Source organism: Alligator sinensis, unplaced genomic scaffold (assembly GCF_000455745.1).
Source record: "Alligator sinensis unplaced genomic scaffold, ASM45574v1 scaffold583_1, whole genome shotgun sequence".
Lineage (NCBI taxonomy): Eukaryota > Metazoa > Chordata > Crocodylia > Alligatoridae > Alligator > Alligator sinensis.
The window spans coordinates 455442-479337 of NW_005841983.1; the positions used below are offsets into that span (position 1 = coordinate 455442).

Consider the following 23896-nt stretch of genomic DNA (forward strand, 5'->3'; position numbering starts at 1 on the left):
ACTAGACATCATGTGATTATTTACTACTTGCTGACCCTAATGCTGCAGTCAATTTTCTGTCCACCTTACAGTCCATTCATTCAGTCCATGCTTCCTTAGCTTACCTACAAGAATGTTGTGAGAGACTATCAAACAGCCTTGCTATAATCAAGGTACACCACATATCCACCAGGCTCCTTGCATCCACAGAGCAAGTCACCTCATCATAGAAGGCAATCAGGTTGGTCGCCTGACTTGCTCTCTGTGAATCCATGCTGACTTTTTCTAATCACCCTTTTCTCATCCAAGTGCTTGCAAATGGATTCCTTGAAGATCTCCATGATTTTTCCAGGGAGTGATGTGTGACTGACTGGTCTGTAGTTCCCTGGATCCTCCTTTTTCCCTTTTTTTTAAAATATGGGCACTATGTGTACCCTTTTACAGTCATCCAGGACCTCTCCTGATCACCACAAGGTTTCAAAGTTGATAGCCAGTGGCTCTGCAGCCACATCATCCAACTCCCTCAGCACCCTTGGGTGCATCCCATCTGGCCCCATTGACTTATACACATCCAGCTTTTCTAAGTAGTCCCTAACCTGTTCTTTCATCACTGTTGGCGGCTCACCTCCTCTCCAAACTGTGCTGCCCAGTGCAGTTGTCTGGGAGCAGCCCTTGCCTGTAAAGACAGAGGTAAAAAATGGCATTGAGCACTTCAGCCTTTTCTTCATCTTTTGTCACAGGGTTGCCTCCCCCATTCAGTAAGTGACCCACAGTTTCCCTGATCCTCCTCTTGCTACTGACATACTTGTAGAAACCCTTCTTGTTACCCTTCATATGCCTTGCTAGCTGCAACTCCAATTGCACTGTGGCCTTCCTGACTTCATCCCTGCATGTCTGAGCAATGCTCTTATATTCTTCCCTAGTTATTTCTTCAAGTTTCCACTTCTTCTTATAAGCTGCATTTTTGTGATGTAGTTTACTGAAGAGTTCCTTGCTCAGCCAAGCTGGTCTTCTGCCATACTTGCAAGTTTTCCTGTGCATCGGGATGGTTTGTTCCTGCACTCTCAGTAAGGCTTCATAGTTTCATAGTTTCTAGGGTCAGAGGAGACCTGAACAGATCATCAAGTCCGACCCCCTGTCCTGCGCAGTAACAAGTGCTGGGATCATAATACCCCAGCCAGATATCTATCCAACCTCCTCTTGAAGACCCCCAAGGTAGGGGAGAGCACCACTTCCCTTGGGAGCCCATTCCAGAGCCTGGCAGCCCTAACGATAAAGTAATTCCTCCTGATATCAAGCCTGAACCTACTCTCAACCAATTTGTGGCCGTTATTCCTTGTTATCCCAGGTGGTGTCTGGGGAAACAGAGCCTCACCTATTTTCCACTGGACCCTCTGGTGAGTTTATAGACGGCCACCAGATCCCCTCTCAGTCTTCTCTTGTGGAGGCTGAATAGATTCAAGCCCTTTAGTCTATCTGCATAGGGCCTGGCCTGCTGCCCCCTGACTATGTGAGTGGCCCTCTTCTGGATCCTCTCAAGGTTAGCCACATCCCTCTTGAAGTGTGGCACCCAGAACTGGATGTAGTACTCTAACTATGGCCTGACCAGCACTGCATAGAGGAGAAGGATCACCTCCTTGAACCTCCTTGTGATGCATCTGTAGATGCACGACAAGGTGCAGTTAGCCTTACTGACCACTTCCTCACATTGGTGGCTTGTGTCCCTCCTGGAGTCAACAATGACTTCAAGATTCCTTTCAGCCACTGTGTTGTTGAGAAGGGATTTCCCCAGCCTATAGGTATGTTGCAGGTTCTTCCTCCCCAGGTGCAGCACCTTGCACTTGTCTGCATTGAATTCCATTCTGTTCTCATCCGCCCACCCCTGTAAGCTGTGTAGATCTAGTTGGATTCTGTCCCTCCCCTCCAGTGTGCCCACTTCTCCCCATATCTTTGTGTTATCAGTGAATCTGGACAGTGTGCTTTCCACGCCCACCTCCAAGTCGCTGATAAAGATGTTGAATAGCACAGGGCCAAGGACTCTCTGGGTGCAACAATCAAGTCAAATTGTTACCCATCTGACTGTGTAGGCATCAATGCTGCAGTCGCCTAGTTTTTTTTTATGAGCACAGGGTGAGAAACAGTGTTAAGGGCCCTCTTGAAGTCCAGGTAGACAACATCTACCTCAATGCCTGCATCCAAGGACTTTGTGACCTAGTTGCAAAAGGAAACAAGGTTAGCCAGGAAGGATCTGCCTGCAATGAACCCGTGTTGGTTGCCCCTGAGCATTACCTCCCATACTTTCTTTAAGTACAGCCAGTTCTCCTAGACTCCTCTCCCCATCAGACTGGCTTCCCAGGGGACCCTGCCCACGAGTTCCCCAAGTGAGTCAGAGTCTTCCTTTCTGAAGTCCAAGGTCCTTACTCTGCTGCTCTCCATCCTTACTTTCCTCAGGATCCTGAACTTAATCATCTCATGGTCACTGCTGCCCAAGTTGCCAGCCATTACTACATTCCCCACCAATTCTTCCCTGTTTGTGAGCACCAAGGCAAGAAGAACATGGCCCCTAGTTGGCCACTCCAACACTTGCACCAGGAAGTTGTTCCTAGTACTCTCCAAAAACTTCCTGGATTGCCTGCGAACTGCTGTATTGCCCATCTAGCAGATGTCAGGATGATTGAAGTCCCCCATGAGAACCAGGGTCTGTGACCGGGAAACTTCTGCTAAGAAAGCGTCATCCACCACTACCTCCTGGTCTGGTGGTCTGTAGCAGATACCCACCTTGACATCACCCTTATTCCTCTCCCCTCTAACCTTAACACAGAGACTTTCAACAGGCCTATCTCCAGTTCCATAGTGGAGCTGTCAATTATACGTGGTCATGCACGCCAGGAGAATTAGATTTTCAGCAAAATAACTTTTTTTTCATGGGCTCTCAGAGAGGAGATGAAAGGATCCGAGACGTAACCCACAGACTGGTTTCAAATAATGATTAGACTCCTCTTTCCAAATCCTTCCTCTTTCCAAACCTTTTCCAAAGGACATAGCTTCACATCATCAATCTTTTGAGAGGGAATTTTTACTATCACTTAATATTAGGAAATTGTTATTATAGGGCATTCAATATTTCTGAGAAGTCTTAGTATGAGAGGAGTTCATCCTAGCTTTTGTCAGTGAATCTTTTTAGCAAAATGTTCAGCGTTCTCATCTGATCATAGTTTCTACCTAGGGTAGAAGCTATTGGTTAACAGTCCCTGAGTTCATTTTGTTGGCTAACAGGAAGAGACCTGTGAATGAGAGAATCTAACATAGTTGAGTGACTGATGTATGCTAGAAATTAGTAAATATTTAAACTATGTGTTGATGTATGCTTGTAGTTGCTTAATATTTAGACTATATATAGATGCATGTTTTTAATTACTTAATATCTAAAAATAGCTCTGTGACAGTTCTTTTTGGTCTTGTTCTTGGTTTTGGCCTTTTGCACATTTTTATAAAAACCTGAAGTACACATTCCCAATTCCTTGTAAGGTGGATTGGCATGTTTGTCTTTGCTGCACTGCAACAAGATGCAATTAACTGTCTTCTATGACAACTGTTTTAAAGAATGCTGAATAAAAGTGCTTAGCTTTTATTTTTTGCCTGAGAATTGAGAAGACTCCTCATTTGTAAACTATGAAAGAATGGAGGAAAAAGCTTTATAGTGAAGTTATAAAGTACCCATTAGCAACATATATACAAAAAGGAATTCTGAATCAGCTTTATCTTTTCCTTTTTAGTTATTTTGAGTAACCAGTTTAGAAGTGCTTATTATCTTCCACTGCTAAGGGAAGGTTGGGTTAGCTGACCTCCTAGGTTGTTCTTTCTTGATTACTACATCTATGAAAAAGTATGCTGTTGTCAACATTTATGTGAGTAAGAACTACATACACTTGATGGAAATTGTCCACAGTTCTAGAACTGTCTGGGTTTCTACAGAGCTTGATGCTTTTTGCCAACCCCTGCCCCGAATGACAAATCTAGTTATTACCAGTACATAGCTTCTAAATATTTCATACAATTAATAAAAGTCCTTAATATAGAAAACAAAAAAGCAAGAAGGTAAATTATTTGATATGTTGACACTTATGAACTATATTATGAAGATATTTATACTTGAATAAGCATGTTATAACATTGTAATTTATCGCATTGCACATTTTCCTTTCAGTCAAGGAGTATTGCAAAGTAATATTTCCATATGAAGCACAGAATGATGATGAACTGACAATCAAAGAAGGTGATATCGTCACGCTTCTCAGTAAGGTAAAAGTATCATTTTCCTTCTATAAACAGGAATACAGCTTTCAAAAATATGCATCTTCTATCTCCTCTGTTGAACACTTATTTTCCATTTGCGCCTTTGATAATCTCTGTGTTAGCTGTGGAAACTATATGGTTTTGGTAATAGAGGATTACAAAGAGTTGAGGAAAAATGTTGTTGTTGACTTCAAAGCTTCATTTGATAAAATGAAGTAAAGCACGCTGTATGTCTGTTCAGTTTATCGGTAATTATAATTCTCTTTTAGTTTGTACCCTGTTTATAGATCTTCATTAATGAGGGATTGGTTTCATTTGTTAATGCAACAGAATGAGAATAGACTGGAAGAATGGTAAATACAGTAGAAGTGCACTGCTGTTTGTGCAGTATGTCTGAGTGACTTTGAGGGGCAGAAAATAATTCATCTTCTGAAAACTCACTTTTATTAAATGACAGACACTGAGTAATCCAACTTTTACTAAAGTGAAACAAATAGATGAGAGATTTGGAAACCACATATTTTATATCAGGGGTGTCAAACTAATCTGGCCCAAATTATGTGGGACAGGTCCATAGGCTGGATTGGGTCCACTGTGAGGGCAAGCACGGCTTGCTTCCTGGACTGGCTAGATTTGGCACAGTATTCAGAGAGCATCCCAGGCCCTGTGCACCCTGCCTGGGTCAACTCTCAAAAGCAAGGGGCAGCTCTGGCAGCAGGGTTAGGAGGTTTCATGGGATGGATCCAATCCGTAGGTTGTATCATTTACAGCCCTGTTTTAGATTAACAGAAATTCTCCGAAATACTAAGATTGCATTAGTGTTACAGAGGCCCAAACTGGTGAAAACACTAAGTATTTACCTAATTCTAATTTTGTGTGTGTGCGCGCACGCGCGCGCGTTTAGAAGTAGCCAAAATTCTGCCAGGTCCTTTTGTATCTCCTCAAAGTTGGCACCCTTATCAGTGGTCCGGTTGCCAATCCTTGGTTGCACTGCTGGGATCAACTGTATATTTGGAAGAGATGTTAGACAACTTTTCAAGCACCAAGTGCCCTTCCTCATTTGTTAGTTCTTTGCCAAACTATTTCATTGGGCAGGGTAATGACAGAAGTTGATCAGAGTTTTTATTGGGAAGTGTCTCAAATAGAAGTATATGAATAATGTAATGAGTGGGTAACAAACCTAGTATCTAGAAACTAGCTGAAGACTTGCTTGTCATTGCTTGTTCTCTGTTTGACAGAGATAATCTATAGTAATTTATCCAGCTTCCATAAGGAGGCAATATAGTTAATTTTCCAGTAGGTAGCGTAGTGGCATGTGCTTTTAGAATGCACACTTGTGTTAGATTTGTTTTTAGATCTGCAATATTTCAGTATGCAAACAGCTGATATTCTAATATATTATAATGTTAAAGATAAACACACACACACGTTTGTGTGTGGGTCAGACCAGTGGGTCATGTAGCTCAGCTTCTGTCTCTGACAGTGCCAGGAGTGGATGCTTTAGACTGGAAGTACTGAACTAGGTTGGTCTAAAGTGATCTATCCCCTATTCATTACCCTCCCTGGCATCTACTGTCATTGTTTTAGAGATGCTGGAAGACTGTTTTGTTTAATATCTGTCAGTGGACCCTATCATCATATGAATTTATCTAGATGCTTTTGAACCTGGTTGTACTATCTGCCTTAACTACCTTCTCTGGTAATGAGTTCCACAACTGAAGCCGAAGGATGACTATAGAGAATTTCATGATTAGAAACGTGTCTGCACATGCACCATGTACAATTCCGAATTCCTGTGGGAGTGTCTATGTGAATTCTAACTGCACAGTAGCTGAATAATACTGTGCAGTAGGATATTTCAGCACAAACAGTGCTGATATGCTACTGGACAATATTATTAGGCAACTGCTCAGTAGTGTCACTAAAAAGGCATTTGCTGGCACTACTGCATAGTAACTCCAGTTACTGAGTAGCAACAACTGCCCAGTAGCGCCTGGTGTAGATACACCCTATATGTAGGTATTGTATGCGAGTGATAAACACACACACAAATTGAGAAATGTTTCTGTCTTAAAGAAAATATGATACAATTCCAGGACCTATTGATAGATAAGTTTTTGGGTACAATTCAGCCTCGGCCCCTGATCATCAGGGGCTGGGACTGATGGGAAGTTTTCATAGATTCAGAGATATTAGGGTCGGAAGGGACCTAAGTAGCTCATCGAGTCCGACCCCGTGGGGTCAGATAATCCCAGCCAGGTTAGTGATGGGAAGTCTGTGAAATGATTATGATAGCTCAAAGCTGGTGGGAATCCACACCTATCCAAACAGCCCCAAAAGTTGGAGGTGCAGTCTGGTAAATGGTCATGGCTCCTAGATAGCTGTGTTAGGGTTGCATGCAACTCTCACATTCAGATTTACATCCATCGTATACTTGGAGAGCTTTCATTGAAAGAAAACTGTTACTTTATATATAAGGTTATTTTTAAATTTAGTAAAGAACCTACAAAACTGAAAAAATGGGTCAATTTGTTTTTGGAATTGTTTATAATAAATAATTCTAATTAATTGAAAGCTATATGTATAAAATATGAGATCCTTATTAGGGGAGCCATACCTTTGAATTTCTTGGGTGAGGGTTGGGAGGGCATAGGATATCATGGAGTAAAATAAACCTAGGAATTACAGTTTAGTAAATTTACAGGGAGATTATAATTTATAGAATTTGACTGAAACTAAAAGGTGACAATAGATAATGTAATGATTTGAATTAAATTGGGTCTTATTTTATATGTACTTAGGACATAAACCTAAAGTATAATTATATTAAGTACTCATTGAAATAAGTGGGGATCTGAATCACAATTGCTTCATTTCAGTTTTCTTATTTATTTTACTGTATAACGTTTTAGTTCACTTGGTTGAAGACATTTCAGACTGATTTACTTTTTGGAGCAAATTAAAGATGACAGAGTAATCACTCACATTTTTAATCCTAAATGATTTCAAGCAGCTTTTGCAAAAATGAACCAGACATCTTAAATATATATATAATATACCATTCCTGGGCCTCAAATAAGATACCTTCAAATATTTGAGAGACTATAAAATGTCTAAAATGTAATTATTCCAAATCATCATAAACATAACACATCTTTCTATCATACCCATCTAGTTCTTTTCCTTTAAATTTTTAGTTTTGTGGAATAGTTTGTTAATAGTTTATTAGGTATCATCTCCCCTCTATCTTCTCCCATCTTTTTTCTATTGTTCTTTGTGTGTGAGTAATATGAAAATGTATTATTAGAAAATAATACAAGACAGCATTAGCTTTTTTTCTATCAGAAGTTAGTGGCGGGGGAAGAAAGGTGACCACTGACCCTGGCAGACAAAGACAGTAGGGGATCTTGGGGAGAGACAACACCCAAACTTATACTTAAATTCTGTTGGTTTAATTGTTGGTTTTCTGTTGGTTTAATTTCAGTTGTGCAAAATTAACATACCACTAATGATTGTATGCGACAGAAAAGGAATTAATTTCATCTTCAAGATTTGAAGTTAGGAGTTTTAGTTCACTCTTAACACTGAAGATTTGACAGAACCAGAGTTAAAAAGGTTGAAGGCCATCTCATGCTTAGCATCCTATGAGACTAGTGTGGTTAATTTGTGGTTTCTGTAGCCACCAGCACACAAGCAAGTGAGGTCACTAGCATCATGTCAGGTTAGTCCTAATGACCAGGTGCCCACCTACAGCAGGGTTGACTTGCAGGGTGGCCTCTGACAGAAGTCAGGTGCAAAGCCCACAGTCACATGTCTCAGGCTGTTGCAAGATACCTCTTCTTTGTGCCACTGCTCTGAAGAGCTGAAAAGAAGCTATTTAAATAGTCAGTTTTGTTCCTTGAAAGCTGATTGGAAAAGATTGAGGGTTAAAAATGAGTGGGGACAATCAATTGAAAGATTTATAGCAAATCACCTATAAAAATGGCTTGATAGTAGGTGGTTAGAGGAGCAACTGTGTAGCAAGAGAACAAGCTGACATGGAAGTGGAGACATGCTCTGTGCTACCAAGGACTGATTTTATTTTTAGGTTGAGCTGCAGCTACCTCATTGTTTAAATTCTTCAGAGTTTCTTGTAAATTGGTTAGCTCCTGCCAATACAGTACTGTTTGGAAAGTCTCCTGTTTGTGGACTCTGCCAACATGTGTTATTCTGAATGTTGTTTCTACCTCTACAAAAACTGTTATCATGTTTGAGCTTACATTTCTGGTAATTTCTGTACAACTTCTACTTTAAAAAGTTAAAACAACCCAGATATAGAGAAATTACCTTCACATTCAGCAGCAATCATGCTGTTGATATGCCTACAGTATGCTAAGTATTTTCCAAAGGAAGAAGGACAGCGTGACAATGGATAAGTGAGCAGCAAATAAGCAGTTAATTTAACAAATGTAAATGTAAATGAATGGAATAAAATACTTTAACCATGTTCAAGTTATTCTTCAAGACTGGCAGTGTATCAGTAGCTTTTCTGGAAGCATCATTCCATGACCTCATTGGAGCCTTTGCAGATAATGGCTGCTTACATATGTAAAATAAATAAAAAATTGGCGCTTTACTTTAAACATGGCACCCCCCTATGTCAAGCCCAGCGCCTTCCCAGAAGAAGTATAGTGTTAGCTGGACCTGGCTCGCCCAAAGTCTGTATAGATCAGGTGCTTTAGTGGGGCTTTTTTGGCACTTTTATCTAATAGGTGATTAAATCAGCTGTTAGATAAAAACACCAAAAAGCCCTGCTGAAGCACCTGCTCTATACAGATGCTGCAGATCCAGGTTGAACTAATGTGCTGCTTCTTCTGGTAACACCAGTGTCTCCACTCTCAAAACAGCAGGAAAAGGAAAAATAATGTATTACAACATGGAGGCTATCATAATTTAACCAACATGCATGTCATTATATGTATGTGTCTGCTTAAAGCACACAGCATGTATGATTTACCATATTCTGTGGACTGTAATTTTTTAGATTTAGAATGCAGTTGATATAAAATAGTTAATTGTATTCAGATGAGACTACAATGTTAATTTAAGTAAGTAAATTTTAACTTGAGTTAAAATGAGTCAATATTATACTACTTTTTTGGAATTCTTTATTCCATTTGCTTCATACTCCTTGGTTTTTGTTAATCAATTTGTAATCTTTTTTGCTAATTTCAGTTCTTTTGGCCTGAATTCTGCCAGCACAGATAAAATAGAGGTCAGATTTGTAAAGACTAGTAGCTATCTGTAGAAGTCACTTAAATGTTGAAACCAGTACTTCGTTGACCAGATTGATTGAATTCTGTGAGATGTCTGGTGTCCAGGAAAAGTCCTTGCTTACAGCATTTCCCAAGTACTCAGGAAGACTACAACTGTGGTATTGGGCCAGTGGTACTGAATTTAATTTTATTCCATTCTGTCACACCTATATAAGGTACAAATAGGTCATGTGTGTTAGCAGCTTGAATTGAGGATTTGACTAGGCTGAATATGGTAAATTAGCTCTGTTTCTTTCAGTAGTAAGCTATCCCAGTTTCACTTAACACAGTTTAAGAGTGAAAATACAGTTACCACTTGTCAGATGCCTCTACAGTATGTCTCCCACCCATTTTAAATCTTAAATTATTTGTTTATTTATTCCCCTTGTATAGTTACAGTGTTTTAGTGTAACTAATCATATTTACTCTGCTTCTTGAGTTTGACTTTATTACTAACTCACTTGCTAACTCACTAATTACTCGGCACTTGCTGCTGCTAATGTATCTTTGCGGGGCTAGTTCTTCCCTTAGTAATGCACAAAACAGAACTTACTTTTGGAAGTTAGAATTGGCTTGGGAAAAAGGCATCTCCTTTGGAAATCAGCTGATTTAATTTGTAGGAAAAATAAAGTTCTGAGGATTAAAAAAATAGTGTGGCCAACTGAGGTGATCAAGCCTCATATTCATTAACCTTTAAGATTTCCACTGTCCTGCATGAATTCTTTAGCTGAGGCTCATAGAAATTTCATCCATTGATTTATTTCCTACCAGCAAAACATTTGCTTATATAACCTTAGTCACTTAAGCCTCATTTTAGAATGGACTGAGTGAAGGTTTTACATTGGAAAGAACAAAGGCTGCACATAAAGTTTAAGTGTTACTATGAGGAAGGGGTACAGCATTACATCAGTGCGCAAAGGCAAGCGAGGAACCATACTGTTTGACCCAGACATTAAAAATGGCTATTATTCTGAATATGTTAAAATATGTTAAATAAGTTGGAGAATAGAGGTCTGTTAATTGGTGTTTAACTCAGGAAAGACCTTAATTGGAAACTACAACTCAAATGTTAACCTTAGGAAGCAGCAGAACTTCAGGTTTCCCTGTCTCTAGTTACATTACTTCTGGAAATGTATTTGTCAAGATTCCCATATAGCTTTCTGATATAGAGAGAAAAATGTAGTGAAATAAAGTTCCAGGATTTTAACACACTTCATTTGCTTTCTCAGACCCTATGTCAGGTTGTTTCCTCCATTGTGGCCGAATTTTTATCTTAATTGCAATCTCATCTTTAGTGTTTAGGCTTACCTCTTCAACAAAAATTTCACACTGCTAGTAACTTAACTGGAACACGTATCTCAGAATCTCTATTGATTAAATACTATTTCAGACTTGTGCTGAGAGAGAATAGATCTCCCTGAAAGCCAGGAACACCTGCAATACAGTTAGTAGCCTGTCCCTTATCACTGAAAGGATGAGTTTGCTACTGAAGTTATCCTCTCTGCCTTTCTGTCTCTCACATTAGAGTATACTCTAAACCTTTCTTATTAAAATTGTTTATTTGTGTAAATTATTTATAGTTTCACTTCAGAACAGTTTTAAGACCTTACCACTCACTCTTGGTAGATTTTCAGATTTCATTAATCTTTTAATATTCATAAATCCAAAAAGATATAAAATTGTGTATTTTTTACCTTTTAAGCAATCCATCACATTTTGTAATATGCGCTATATATAAAAGTATCAAAGTATCAAAAACTAGCAAGATCTTAAAGAAAAAATATGTATTTCCAAGTACCTTTCAATAGGATAGTCTTACCAATTCCTGGAGTTTGTTTCAAGTCCTCACTTTGTTGTGTTGTATACTACTTTAAAAAGTAGGGTTAGGTATCTGACCGGTCAAATAAAGTTTGGTCTATTGACTGGTCAAATATTGGTAAAAAATTGTCAATAGGTCCAAATAATACATAGACAAGGCACAAATTGTCTGTTAAGAGATGTGTCAAAAAACAACAATACAAATCATTTCTGTCAAGAAAACTACAAAAAAATGTAGTTGTTTTGTAAAATTGCTATAATCTTTGACTGGTCAAAAAATATGCAGTTAATTGACAATATTTGACTGGTCAATTGACTGGTTTTGCCAAGGCAAAAAGGTTTCTTCAGGTGCTCCATATAGATTTTTTGTGATACAGGAATTAACACATTTAAACATGTACAAGAAATAGCAAAGGATGCTTTTACTGGTGCAGAGTTTCCACACTTATTGAATGAGCTGGTAATCTTTATTGATACACTTAATTTAGGCAGAAAAGACTGATAGTCTTGATGCCAGAAGAGGCGGGGGAGGGAATGCCATTACACAGGACAGTTATCCAGAAGGTATTATCTATTTCAAGAATTTATGGAATTAATTTTATAGTTAACCATAAAGTTTTAAATCATTCTTAATACAATACCCAAGTAAACAGAGCCAAGTTTGTGGTAATAACTGCTTTTCTTGGAGGAGTCTAGAACATGAACACTTAAGAATGCCTGTATTAGATTATATTCCCTCATTCTCCTTTGGTATCAATATAGTGAATGCATTGAGTGAATTTAATAGTTTCATTTATTAGATTCATTATTAGAAACTAATATATTATACATGAGAGAGAGGAGGGAGTTTTAAATTTTCAGTCCGTTTTGAAAGTCCCTTTGCATTCCTACATGTGAAGTATTTAAAGATAAGAAAGAAAAGTACTGTTCAAGGAACTGCAATAGCTTCACATTATAAAGGTAAAAAATAGACTTTTTGTTCGTTATTTTTTCAGTATGAGATTGCTTTATTGTATTTTATCTGTTTTTAAAAAGCAAAACAAAATTACCCCTTAAATTTGATTTTTAAAACAGTGGTGGGGATTACCTAAGTAGGTAACTGGTTAGTGTTTATAGATCTAAAAGATGTATATCTTTACACTCATTGGGCGTGTCCACACATACAAGCACATGCACTTGCAGCAGCTCAAATAGAAATGGTGCAAATTTGAGCCAGGGCTTTTTGCCTCAGCTCACATGCCCAGACATGCACTTTGGTGTGGGGCAAATTGTGCCAATTGGGGCAAAATAACCTTGCCTGGCTCTTCTTGGATCTGCAGCCAGGGGGAGCTAGAGCCTGGGGCCAGCCCCTGTACTGTGCTGGCCCCGGCAGTATAAAAACCTGCCCTAGCAAGCAGCTCAGGTCTACTTCTCAGGAAATTCTAGGGCACTGCCAATTGGTATGTGGGGATACTAGTCCCTTGTGTCAGCTGGACTGCTGCAGCAGCATCCCAAATCCATTTTTTTAAATAATCCAAAATACATGTTCTTCCACAATTAGAACAAAAGACCATGACAGAGATCAGTTGGGCAATGCTTTATTGATATATTTACAATGTTAAAGCAATTTGGAAACCTACCAGTGTCTCCCAGGCACCCTGCAGGGCCACAGGCCCCCTGTGCAGGATCCAAAACTTACCCCCTGCAGCAGCAGCGGGAATGGGGCACTCAGAGCCCACTGCTGGCAGCTACCACCCCCTGCAGACCCCCCCTGAGGAGTGGCACAGCTCCGAACAGCTCAGAGCCAGGGCTGCCTGTGCTACTCATTGCGGACTGGTGCCACTCACAGGTGTCACCCGTGGGCTGGTGCCACTCACGGGGACTACTGCACGCTGTGCCAGGTCCTGCTGCCATGGAACCAGCCCAACCTGGCAGCACAAGCCACCCCAGTGCCAGCAGGGCCCGGCTTGGCTCAGCATGCTGTCCCTGCGTGCTGCGCTGGATCCTGCCTCCGGTGCAGCACTGCTGCCCCTGTGGTGCCTGCGGGGAGGAGACTTGCAGTGGGACCTGGCCCAGCGTGGCTTGCTAGCCCAGCTTTACACCAGAGTAGGACACGTGGCTTTGGGAGACTCAGCTCATGTGCAAACATACAGTAGCTGTGCAGCCTGGGCCGGATCAGGTTGGGTCGAACCAGCGGGGTGCATTTTCAATGAGGCTCAGGCACACCTGAGCCTTATGGAAAAAACACCCTGCCGGCCCAGTCCAGTCCAGGCTGTGGAGCTCGGTGCCATGGCCGCTCGCCATCCTCTGGCCCTGCACACCCCTGGGGAGGAGGCTCTGGGGCTGCCACACACCTGCTCCCCCACCCAGCAGCCACAGTGCCAGTGGCAGCAGGAAAGCAGGGCTGCGCGGGACTGTGGTTCTGCTGCATGCACAGTGCATGGCAATGTGGCACTGTGTGACCCAGTCTGTGTACATGCTGAATGGATCCAGCCTGGCCCGTCCAAACCCATGCACTAGCAGGCTGGGCCAGGTCCATTCAGCATGTATGGAGCTCAGGTCACACAGCGCGACATCACTGAGGGGAGCCACACAGCAGACCCTGTTTTTGCCAGTGCCACAGGGGCTGAGTGGGGGGGGAGACATGTGGCAGCCCTTGCTTGAGCCCCCGCGCCGCTCCCCACACCTCCTGACATTCCCCTCTACTCCCCATAGCCCCCGACAACCCCCTCCCTTCCCAACATCCCCTGCCATTCCTCATAGCCCCCCACATCCCCTGCCATTCCCCAAAGCCCCTGAAATCCCCTGCCACTCCTGACACTCCCCGACATCCTCCCACCACTCCCCATAGCCTCTGACAACTCCCTCCACTCCTGACACCCCCCTGACATCCCCCACCACTCCTCACAGCCCCCCGCGCCCACCCACACCCATAAACCTGCCCACCCCATGTCCCTAACTTACTTTTGACAGTGCCAGGGGTAGCGGGAGCACCACAGAGACGCTCTGGCCAGAAATCAGTCTCTCTCTCCTGGAGGACTGACTCCCGGGTTGCCTCCAGCCACGGTCTGGGACTGTGCCTTACCCTGCTGTTCTGCGGTGCAGCTTTTTTGACCCAGGGGTTTAATTTTACCCCTGTGCTGCAAATATGCAGTGCGGGGGAATGGTTTTGTTCCCACACGTGCTTCTTGCAGCATCTCAAAGGGGTTTGAGATGCTGGAAGACATGTGTCCGCTTGTCTGGACGTGCCCATTGAGGGAACCTTAAGGATATCGGTACAACTAATGCGTAGTGGTGGCTCAAAATCTTTGTATTTTTACTGAGAATGTTCTTGGTAGTATTTGTGTAAGTATGAAAACAAAACAGAAGTTGATTATAGTGTGCTTCTAGAAGAGGATGACACAGCTTTTCCTTATGCACACATTAATTCCAGATCTAATCTTCCTAATTATAAGCATAATCTATTTTAATCAGAAGAGATAAATAATGTTTACAACATTGATCTTCAAAACACTCTTGGATTTTTTCATCTCCTTTGTGTCAGAAATAACTACCATAGGCCACTTTCACCAGTTTCACCAAGGAGATTTCTGTTCACAAGAAAAACTAAGAAAAAATCTGACATATCAGCTCTAATAAATCTCTTATCCCCAATGACACAAGACACAAGACTCTGGGGACATTAGAGGTTTAAAGAAAATTACCTACTTGAGAAACTTTCAGCCACAGCTGAATAATTCCAAAAGGCGTGTGTCAAGGGCAGAGTGATATTTATGCATCCCATAGGAAAGGAGCCTCTTTTGTATGGATGCAAAGGGTTCCATTTCTCTGCATCCATTTAGTAAAGTACAGTGCAGTACTGAAGGTATGGTCACTATCTTGAAAAATGAAAGACAGCACAATAGTTCAATTATAACAGTGTACAAGGAGAAAGGAAATCCAGAATCTATAAGACATGTTTAGCTGGTGATCATCATCATACTGGTCAGTGAATCAAGGAGTTTGCATAACACAGAATTCCCAAAATGTTTTAAGGACAGCCCAGTAAATAACTTTGTTTGAAATTAAGTGCTGTGGTTATCAGTTTTTACTAAAATTAATCTGCAGAGAAGAATCTGGAGGTTATAATGGACCACATACTGAAAATGAGCCATGGTTGTGCTCTTGTTGTAAAAAAAAAAAAAATGCCTATAGCACAGTAGACTGTATTTATTAGTGTCACTTGCAAGTCAAGGAAAGGTGGGATTTGGTAAGTCTGCATATACTGGGTTGTAAAGAAGGTTGAGAGAGGCTGTTCTTTGTGACCACAGGGGATAGAACAAGGGGCTAGTGTCTTGAATTCCAGCAAGGGAAATTTAGGTTGGATTTTAGAAATAACTTTTTCACTATGATAGTGGGTAAACATTGGAGGAGTTTACCTAGAGAGGCTGTGGAATCTCTATCCTTTGAACTTTTTGAGAGTGGGCTAGACAAACACTTGACTTGCCGTAGTTTAGTTAGGGATACTACTGCCTTCAGCAAGGGGTTGGACTTCAGATCCCCTCCAGTCCTACTTTCCTACGATTCTGTTTTTAAATTTGGATTTATTATTATTTACTGTAGAATCAAGGGACTCCATCACAGACCAAGAATAGCATGCTTGCTGCTGTACAAACATGAAATACCTAAAAGTCTACATCTCGAAGAACTTGCAGCCTAAATATAAGATAAATGACAACAGATGGAGGGGGAACTAAAGCTCATTTAAACCAAAGCGCCCTGCCACCATTATTCAGCATACGGTTGCTAATCCACATGATACACATGGCACTAGAGTCTGCTTGATTAATTGAGTCTGCACCGATTATAGCACATAAGAGAAGCCTCCCTGCATGTGTATAGGACCCTAGGTGCCTTCTTGGGTTGGTGACTTTCATGACCAGAGCCCCTAACTTTTAGATATGAGAATACTCAGCATCACTACGCTTAAGTCCCTTTGTGGATCTTATCCCAGGTCTCTTAAATGATTTCATGAAGCACAATGTTACTTGATGCTTACTTATCTTACTTACTTCCAGCAGCTATTAAAAAAAGGCTACCATAGCTGTTGCACATGCTCAGATTATTCTGGGTTGAAACACAGAATCACATTCCTGCAAGTTACATTCGATACAAATAAAAAGGCATTTTACTGATGACTACTTTATTTTCAGAGAAAATAGTTTCCATTTACTGTAATGAACTAGTTTGAGTGGGGTTTTTTTCTTTTTCCGGCTGATTTGAATTTTTTTTTTAATTGCTATATCAGACAGTCACCTTTTTATTAAATAAAAAAAGATGTCCCTCATCTGTTACATCTGTCGGATCAAGATAAATTATTTAGGAGGCTGTCTTCAGCCTGAGAGAGACCCTTGAATTACCAGATCATTTTTACTCCTCTGATAATTGATTCCTTCTTGGATGACCAGGTATGCTTTTATAACTTGATTATTATACTCATCAATGTCATTTTTTCAAAAGCTGAGAATAGTAAAAACTACTAGGAAGATCTACTTACCTTTTTAGACAATTGTTACAGCTTCCTGAGACTAAAACATCAGTTTACTTTTGTTGGCTCACACTATCAATTTAAAACAAAACTAAAAAGTTCTTAAACTTTCTATTTGCTGTTTCTGCAGATGTGTCTCTTTGACGTACCAATGTGTTGCTCACAAAGGTTATCAATATCTGTAAATTTATGAGCAGCCCTCAGAAGATGTCAAAAAGAACAATAATAAAAATCAGACCAACTGCAAGGTAAAGGCAGAAAAGATTTGTACCTTTGCAAGTCAGTGATCTAGTAACATACTCAATGTGATGATGTTAACAGTTATATCAGATATCATCCCATCCAATAAGTCATCTTTTTTTTTCCTGTTCCCTCCTCTGCTTTCATGGCCTCCACTAACTAGCAAGATGCTGGTGAGGAGCACTTTGACAATTTATTCTTATAGAAGGCTTGTACATCTATTAGGGCAGCTGCTTTCTCAGTCCAAACCCCAATTCAATCCTCCTTTCCTGTCTCACAGCTACAAAAAAGCCATTTAGAACATTAACTCCTGAACCAAGAATGTACAGGAAGCAAGATCTTAAGAGGAAAAACTGTAGAGACCAAATTTGCGGAGGAAAATCATTTCCATCTTCTGTTTATAAATACAGCACCTACAATTTAAACTACTTAAGGGTCCCTCATACCCTTTGCACCACCCCTAAACTTCATCCCCAGTAACAGTCAACATAAGAGTATGTTCACTGAAAACTTGTGACTTTAACAGAGGCCAGTAAATCCAATACTGATCCATTGCTTCCTTGTATTCCCCCCTCCATTTGTTGTCATTTGTCTTATATTTGGCAGATGTTACACTTAAGATGCAATTAGCCTGTTAATCATGTCTTAAATAGTGACCCAGTCATGCGTTCAGGCACTTAATGGCACAACAAAACAGGAAACCAGCCACAAAAATATTCCACAAGATATGTACAATATTTTTGTGCTGGTTTCCATCATGCCTTAAGTTAAACATGTGGCAGGGTCACTGCCATGCAGCCTTATGTCAGCTGCATGTCAGGGCTTGGTTGAAAGCTCCCTTATGTTGACATACTGATGGCCACATGGCACAGCCCTACATACCCCTCTATCTTCAGAGTGCTGACTTGCTGAGTCATGTTGCTTGGTTGCAGGGAGCTGTGGGACTCGCTATAACCTGGCATGTTGACTGCTTTGCCCGCAGCTCCCAGGGACTGTGGGCATCTTGCTGGTGCAGGAGCAACCTGCACCAGCTATCGGGCACTGGTCAGACCGCAGTTGGAGTACTGCATGCAATTCCGGGCACCGCACTTCAAGAGAGATGCGGATAACCTGGAGAGGGTCCAGAGAAGGGCCACTCGTATGGTTAAGGGCTTGCAGGCCAAGCCCTATGAGGAGAGACTAGAGAAACTGGACCTTTTCATCCTCCTCAAGAGAAGGTTGAGAGGTGACCTTGTGGCTGCCTATAAGTTCATCACGGGGGCACAGAAGGGAATTGGTGAGTTTTTATTCACCAAGGCACCCCCGGGGGTTACAAGAAATAATGGCCACAAGCTAGCAGAGAGCAGATTTAGACTAGACATTAGGAAGAACTTCTTCACAGTTCGAGTGGCCAAGGTCTGGAACGGACTCCCAAGGGAGGTGGTGCTCTCCCCTACCCTGGGGGTCTTCAAGAGGAGGTTAGATAAGCATCTAGCTGGGGTCATCTAGACCCAGCCCTCTTTCCTGCCTATGCAGGGGGTCGGACTCGATGATCTATTGAGGTCCCTTCCGACCCTAGCATCTATGAATCTATGAAAACCTGGGATCATGAGCCCAGAGTCTCCCTGCCCTGTTAAGTAGGGGTGCATTTGGGATCTGATCCCTGGTCCCAAAATTGTGGGTCCTGCTATGCACATGTGGCATAGTAGGAGGTGTGATTTTTAGGATTGGGGATCAGATCCCATTGCACCATTAAATGAACATGTGCCAGGGACCTAAGATTTTCTGGTAAAAATGTAGGCACTTAGCTCTGGACAGCTCAGAGGTTTTTGTGAATCTTGATTTAGGGTGAGATACTGAAATTCTCCCTACATGTCATTTTAGGTGCCTTACTTCCCTGGGGAATGTCACCTCTGCCCCTTAAAGAATATAATTATTCCTCTTTCTGAGATCTAATGGATCTTAGAAAATTGCCTTTGGGGCAAAAAAGCATCCCCATTATTGAAAACAGTACCATAAAAGATCTTAATGCATCCTCTACATTTTCTCCTCACAAAGCTATCAAAACATCTTGACACATCTTAGATTAGACTCTAACTGCATATAACAGATTTTTATTTTAAATTAAATTTCTGATGATCTTCTTTTACGTGACATAACACAGCAGGTAAAAACAGAACTGTAGTGATATTGTTGCCACGGTGGGCAAGGAAATATGCAAGAGGCAAGAATTTCTGTGGGATATCTTTTATTGGACCAGGTGTAGTAGTTGGAATGATTTTACTGGACCATGTTATTAGTCTCTCGCATAAGATCTGATATATGGTTTGTTTTCCATGTCTCTCCATGCTGCGCTTGTCAACAAGTTCACCAGTTTGGCTCTTAGTGTACCCAGGTGACAGAGAAGTCCGATTCTAGCTAAGCATTTCTTACAGTTACTCACTCTGACAAGTTCAGAATTGTGTAACCGAAAACTGAAGGATTTGGAATAAGAAATGCTGAAATTTATGCCAGATTTGCCCTTTCAGTGCCTTGTTTGATGGCAGCTGAAGGTGTTTCAGCATTTTGTAGAATCAAGCCATCACGGTGTTTGCATTGTGGCAAATATTTGAAACAAGCTACTGGTCATCATATGAAAGAGATGCAGTTACTTACCAAGCATAGCTTTAAGTTATTATATAAAATACATAATGATGCACTTGGGAGAAAAGGAATGAACTGCCAGAATAGTCTCATTTTCTAAAACATTAATTTACTGAGAAAGCTATAGGGAAACAACTGATAGGTAACTGGCCTATCAGTATTGTTTCATTTCTCTTCCCTTCAGCTAGTATGCTGTTTATACTTGCCCTAGATTTTCTTGCCCTTGGACTTGGTCTGTATCTTGCAACTTTCCATTGACTAGCTTGATTAAAAATGGAGCACCAAACTAGCTCTTCTTGAGATGAGAGCTACTGATACAGACATGTTACTCAATGCAGCATCAATAAAAGAGTCATTCTCTGAATGCAACACTTGAGTAAGCATTTGGGACAAAGCCCCTGGCACATGTTACAGTTATGGTATAATTAATGTGTTAATTGCACCATAAATAGTAACAGTGCTACACGTTCAGCTGATTTATGGTGCCATAAAGTGGCAGACCAGCCACAGAGTTATTCCACAAAAAATGTGGAATATCTTTATGGCTCATTTGTTTGGCGCCATAAATTGAACATATAGCATCCCTATGCTGATCCTGACAGTCCTGATCCTGATGTCAGAAGTGAGCCACCAGGAGAGCAAGTTATATCTCTGGCTGGGGGAGCCAAATGGCTCTTGCTGCAGGGAACTTGGCAACCCCTGAGTCCAGCAGCCTTTCCTGCCTTAAAAATGCCAGGTTGAACCTGTCTAGCAGCATGGAGACCCTGGGAGATGGAAGAGGCTCCCAGATCCCAGGGTTTTAGTGCTCCAGGACATTTAAAAACCATGCATGCAGCTAGGCTGTCTTAGGACTGGGGCAATAGTCAGCTCAATGTCAGACCCCACAAGCCCAGGGTCTTGAATTGACCTGGGGCTGGGTCTGATCACTCCAGGTCTCAAACCCACCTGAGACCATGAGGGTCAGTTAGACAACCAGCCAATTGTAGGACCCAGCCCGTACAGCCCTGGGTCTGGAACCTGTGTGGGGCTGGGTGCCGCCCTGAGTCCAGGACAGAGCCACATACAGCCTCATCTCTTGGATGGGTCTGAGAGCAGCTCAGCAGTAGTGAAACTGGGCTTGGAGGCATTTTATGACCAATCCAAACAGTGCTTTCTGCCATGCACATCTGCTGTGGCAGAAGTTGAGATGTTTGGGATGTGGCATAAAAATCCTCTGAGCCCAACTGTGTCATCATTTGAATGTGCCATGGGTCTGAGTTAATTGTAAAAATGGAATAATTGACGTTTTCTTTTTTTTTCTTGCCAGTATATTTATAAAAGTTGTCTATTAAACACAAGTTAAAGCATTGTTTATTGCTATTGCTTAAAGCAAGTTCACAGAATCATAGAATCACAGAAATTAAGGGCTGGAAAGATGACTGAGTCCAGTCCCCATGCTCTGAGCAGGAATACTGCTGAGATCAAATGATTCCAGCAAGGTGTCTGTCCAGTCTCCTCTTGAAGGCTTCCAAGTTTGGGGACTATACCACCTCTTTGGTAAGTCTATTCCAGATTCTGGTCACCCTTACCATAAAGATCTTTCTTACATCCAACCTGAAACCACCCTCTAACTGTTTATGGCCATTGCTCCTTGTCCTCCCCTGGGGCGTGCTAGTGAACAGTTTTGCTCCCAGCTCCTGATATTCACCCTTTATATACTTATAGACAGCCACCAAGTCCACCCTTGGTCTTCTCTTCCCCCATCCTGGATCCCTTAGTCTTTCCTCATAAGGTTTGTCCTCCAGGCTCTTAATCATTCTTGTGGCCCTTCTCTGGACCCTTTCAAGATTCTCCACATCTTTTTTGAAGTGTGGCATCCAGAACTGGACAGAGTACTCCAGCTGGGGTCTCACCAGTGCCAAGTAGAGAGGAAGTATCACTTTCTTAGCCTTGCCCTGCTTGCGACACATTGGCTAATGCATTCCAGTGTACTATTAGCTCTGGTGACTACAGTGTCGTATTGGCTGCTCGTGTTCATTCAGTGATCAACCATACCCCCGAGATACCATTCAGCCATCGTGCTGGCCAGGACATCTCCTAACCTATATTCATGTAGCTGGTTACTTCTCCCCAGATGAAGCACTCTGCATTTATTCTTATTGAACTGCATCAAGTTCCACTCCACTCACCTTTCCAGTTTGTCCAGGTCTGCTTGGATCTGCATCTTATCCCCTAGCGTGACCACTTTTATCCATAACTTAGTATTGGTCACAAATTTGGTCAGTGTGCTTTCCACCTTCTCATCTAAATCATTGATAAAGGTGTTGAACAGTCCAAGCCAAGAACCAACCCCTGTGGGATATCACTGGCCACCCCCCACCAAGATATTACAGACCCATCCACTAACACGCTCTGGGTTCAACCCCTTAGCCAGTTCCCAACCCACCTGACCATGAACTCTGTTAGTCCACAATCCCTCAGTTTTTTTTATAAAGTATCATGGGAGACCATATCGAAGGCCTTTTAAAAATCCAAGTATATGACATCAACTGTCTCCCCCACATCCAAGCAGTTCATTAGTTGATCTTAGAAGGAGACGGGGTTGGTCAGACATGACCTGCCTGCAGTGAAACCATGTTGGCTATCCTTCAGCATTATGCCTTCTGCCAGTCTCTCACAAATGGACTTCTTGATAGTTTTTTTCCAAAATTTTACCTGGTATGTGTGGGGGCCGAGGGGGGATCGAGAACCGGGAATCCTCGGGAACTCTAGCTGGGGTTGCGGCTGCGATCCCGTGATGGGCAGGTGGGTACTCTCTATCACCGGAGCGGAATTAGGCACAGACAAGACACGTATCAATTGGAAAAACAGAGATGGCTTTACTTACACTGTAGAGTCATATACAGCGCAGGCAATCGTAGTTGCAACAATTCAACAATTCTAATCTCTAGTCGCTAATCGAGGAGTTCTTGTAGACCGGGTAGCTCGGGTCTAACTCGGGCATTCAACACGGAGGATACGTCGCAAGGCTTCGCCGACGGGGAGTCGTTGGCAGGTGATCAAGCTGCCGGAGTTCCACTCCAGGGGGAATCACGGAGTTCTCCAACTAGGGCGGAAACGCCCCTAACCTTTTACACGGCTAGCGAGCCAATTGCCAGCCGCCACGTGGGAATAATTTAACATCAGCCAATCGTATTATGCAAATCTGCATTTCCTCGGCGGGAACTCTATCCACGCCAGAACTCTTCACCATGCCGAGACTTCCCCTGCCTTACCGTGCCTTGTGCTGGAAAGTTCCACTGTGTCGAGGCACTAATCTAAATCAGCTCTGACATGCCCCCTTGCCGAAGACACAGTTGGGACTTGAAGCACGTGCACACCATCCAAGTTATCGCTCCTTTTTAAAGATAACTGACTATGTACAAAAGTATACAACGACAGTAGTTCGTCCTCTATGGATTGAACCAAGTAATAACCAACACACATACACACACACATCAATATATTGGTCACAAAAAGTTAAATCATGAGGAGTTCAATAGGTGTCATGGCGGAGTCACATGCATCAGAGCAGACTCAGTTATGCTCCAGCCTGCTGCAGCGTCTCATGCATTCACCATTCCACATTTCAAATTGGCATCAGGATGTGGGGGCCGAGGGGGAATCGAGGATCGGGAACCCTTGGGAACGCTAGCTGGGGTTGCGGCTGCGATCCCGTGATGGGCAGATGGGTACTCTCTATCACCGGAGAGGAATTAGGCACAGACAAGACACGTATCAATTGGAAAAACAGAGATGGCTTTACTTACACTGTAGAGTCATATACAGCGCAGGCAATCGTAGTTGCAACAATTCAACAATTCTAATCTCTAGTCGCTAATCGAGGAGTTCTTGTAGACCGGGTAGCTCGGGTCTAACTCGGGCATTCAACACGGAGGATACGTCGCAAGGCTTCGCCGACGGGGAGTCGTTGGCAGGTGATCAAGCTGCCGGAGTTCCACTCCAGGGGGAATCACGGAGTTCTCCAACTAGGGCGGAAACGCCCCTAACCTTTTACACGGCTAGCGAGCCAATTGCCAGCCGCCACGTGGGAATAATTTAACATCAGCCAATCGTATTATGCAAATCTGCATTTCCTCGGCGGGGACTCTATCCACGCCAG

The 23896-nt window shown here is 42.2% G+C and overlaps 1 protein-coding gene across 2 annotated transcripts in view; it reads left to right on the top strand.

Annotated features, from left to right (window-relative positions):
• SH3KBP1 (SH3 domain containing kinase binding protein 1) overlaps positions 1-23896 on the top strand; it is a 343403-nt gene that overhangs the window by 244629 nt on the left and 74878 nt on the right. For both annotated transcript variants that reach the window (XM_025201103.1, XM_025201104.1), the window contains one exon: positions 4187-4281. In XM_025201103.1, coding sequence (XP_025056888.1) covers positions 4187-4281 — 95 coding nt within the window. The remainder of the gene's footprint in view (positions 1-4186; positions 4282-23896) is intronic.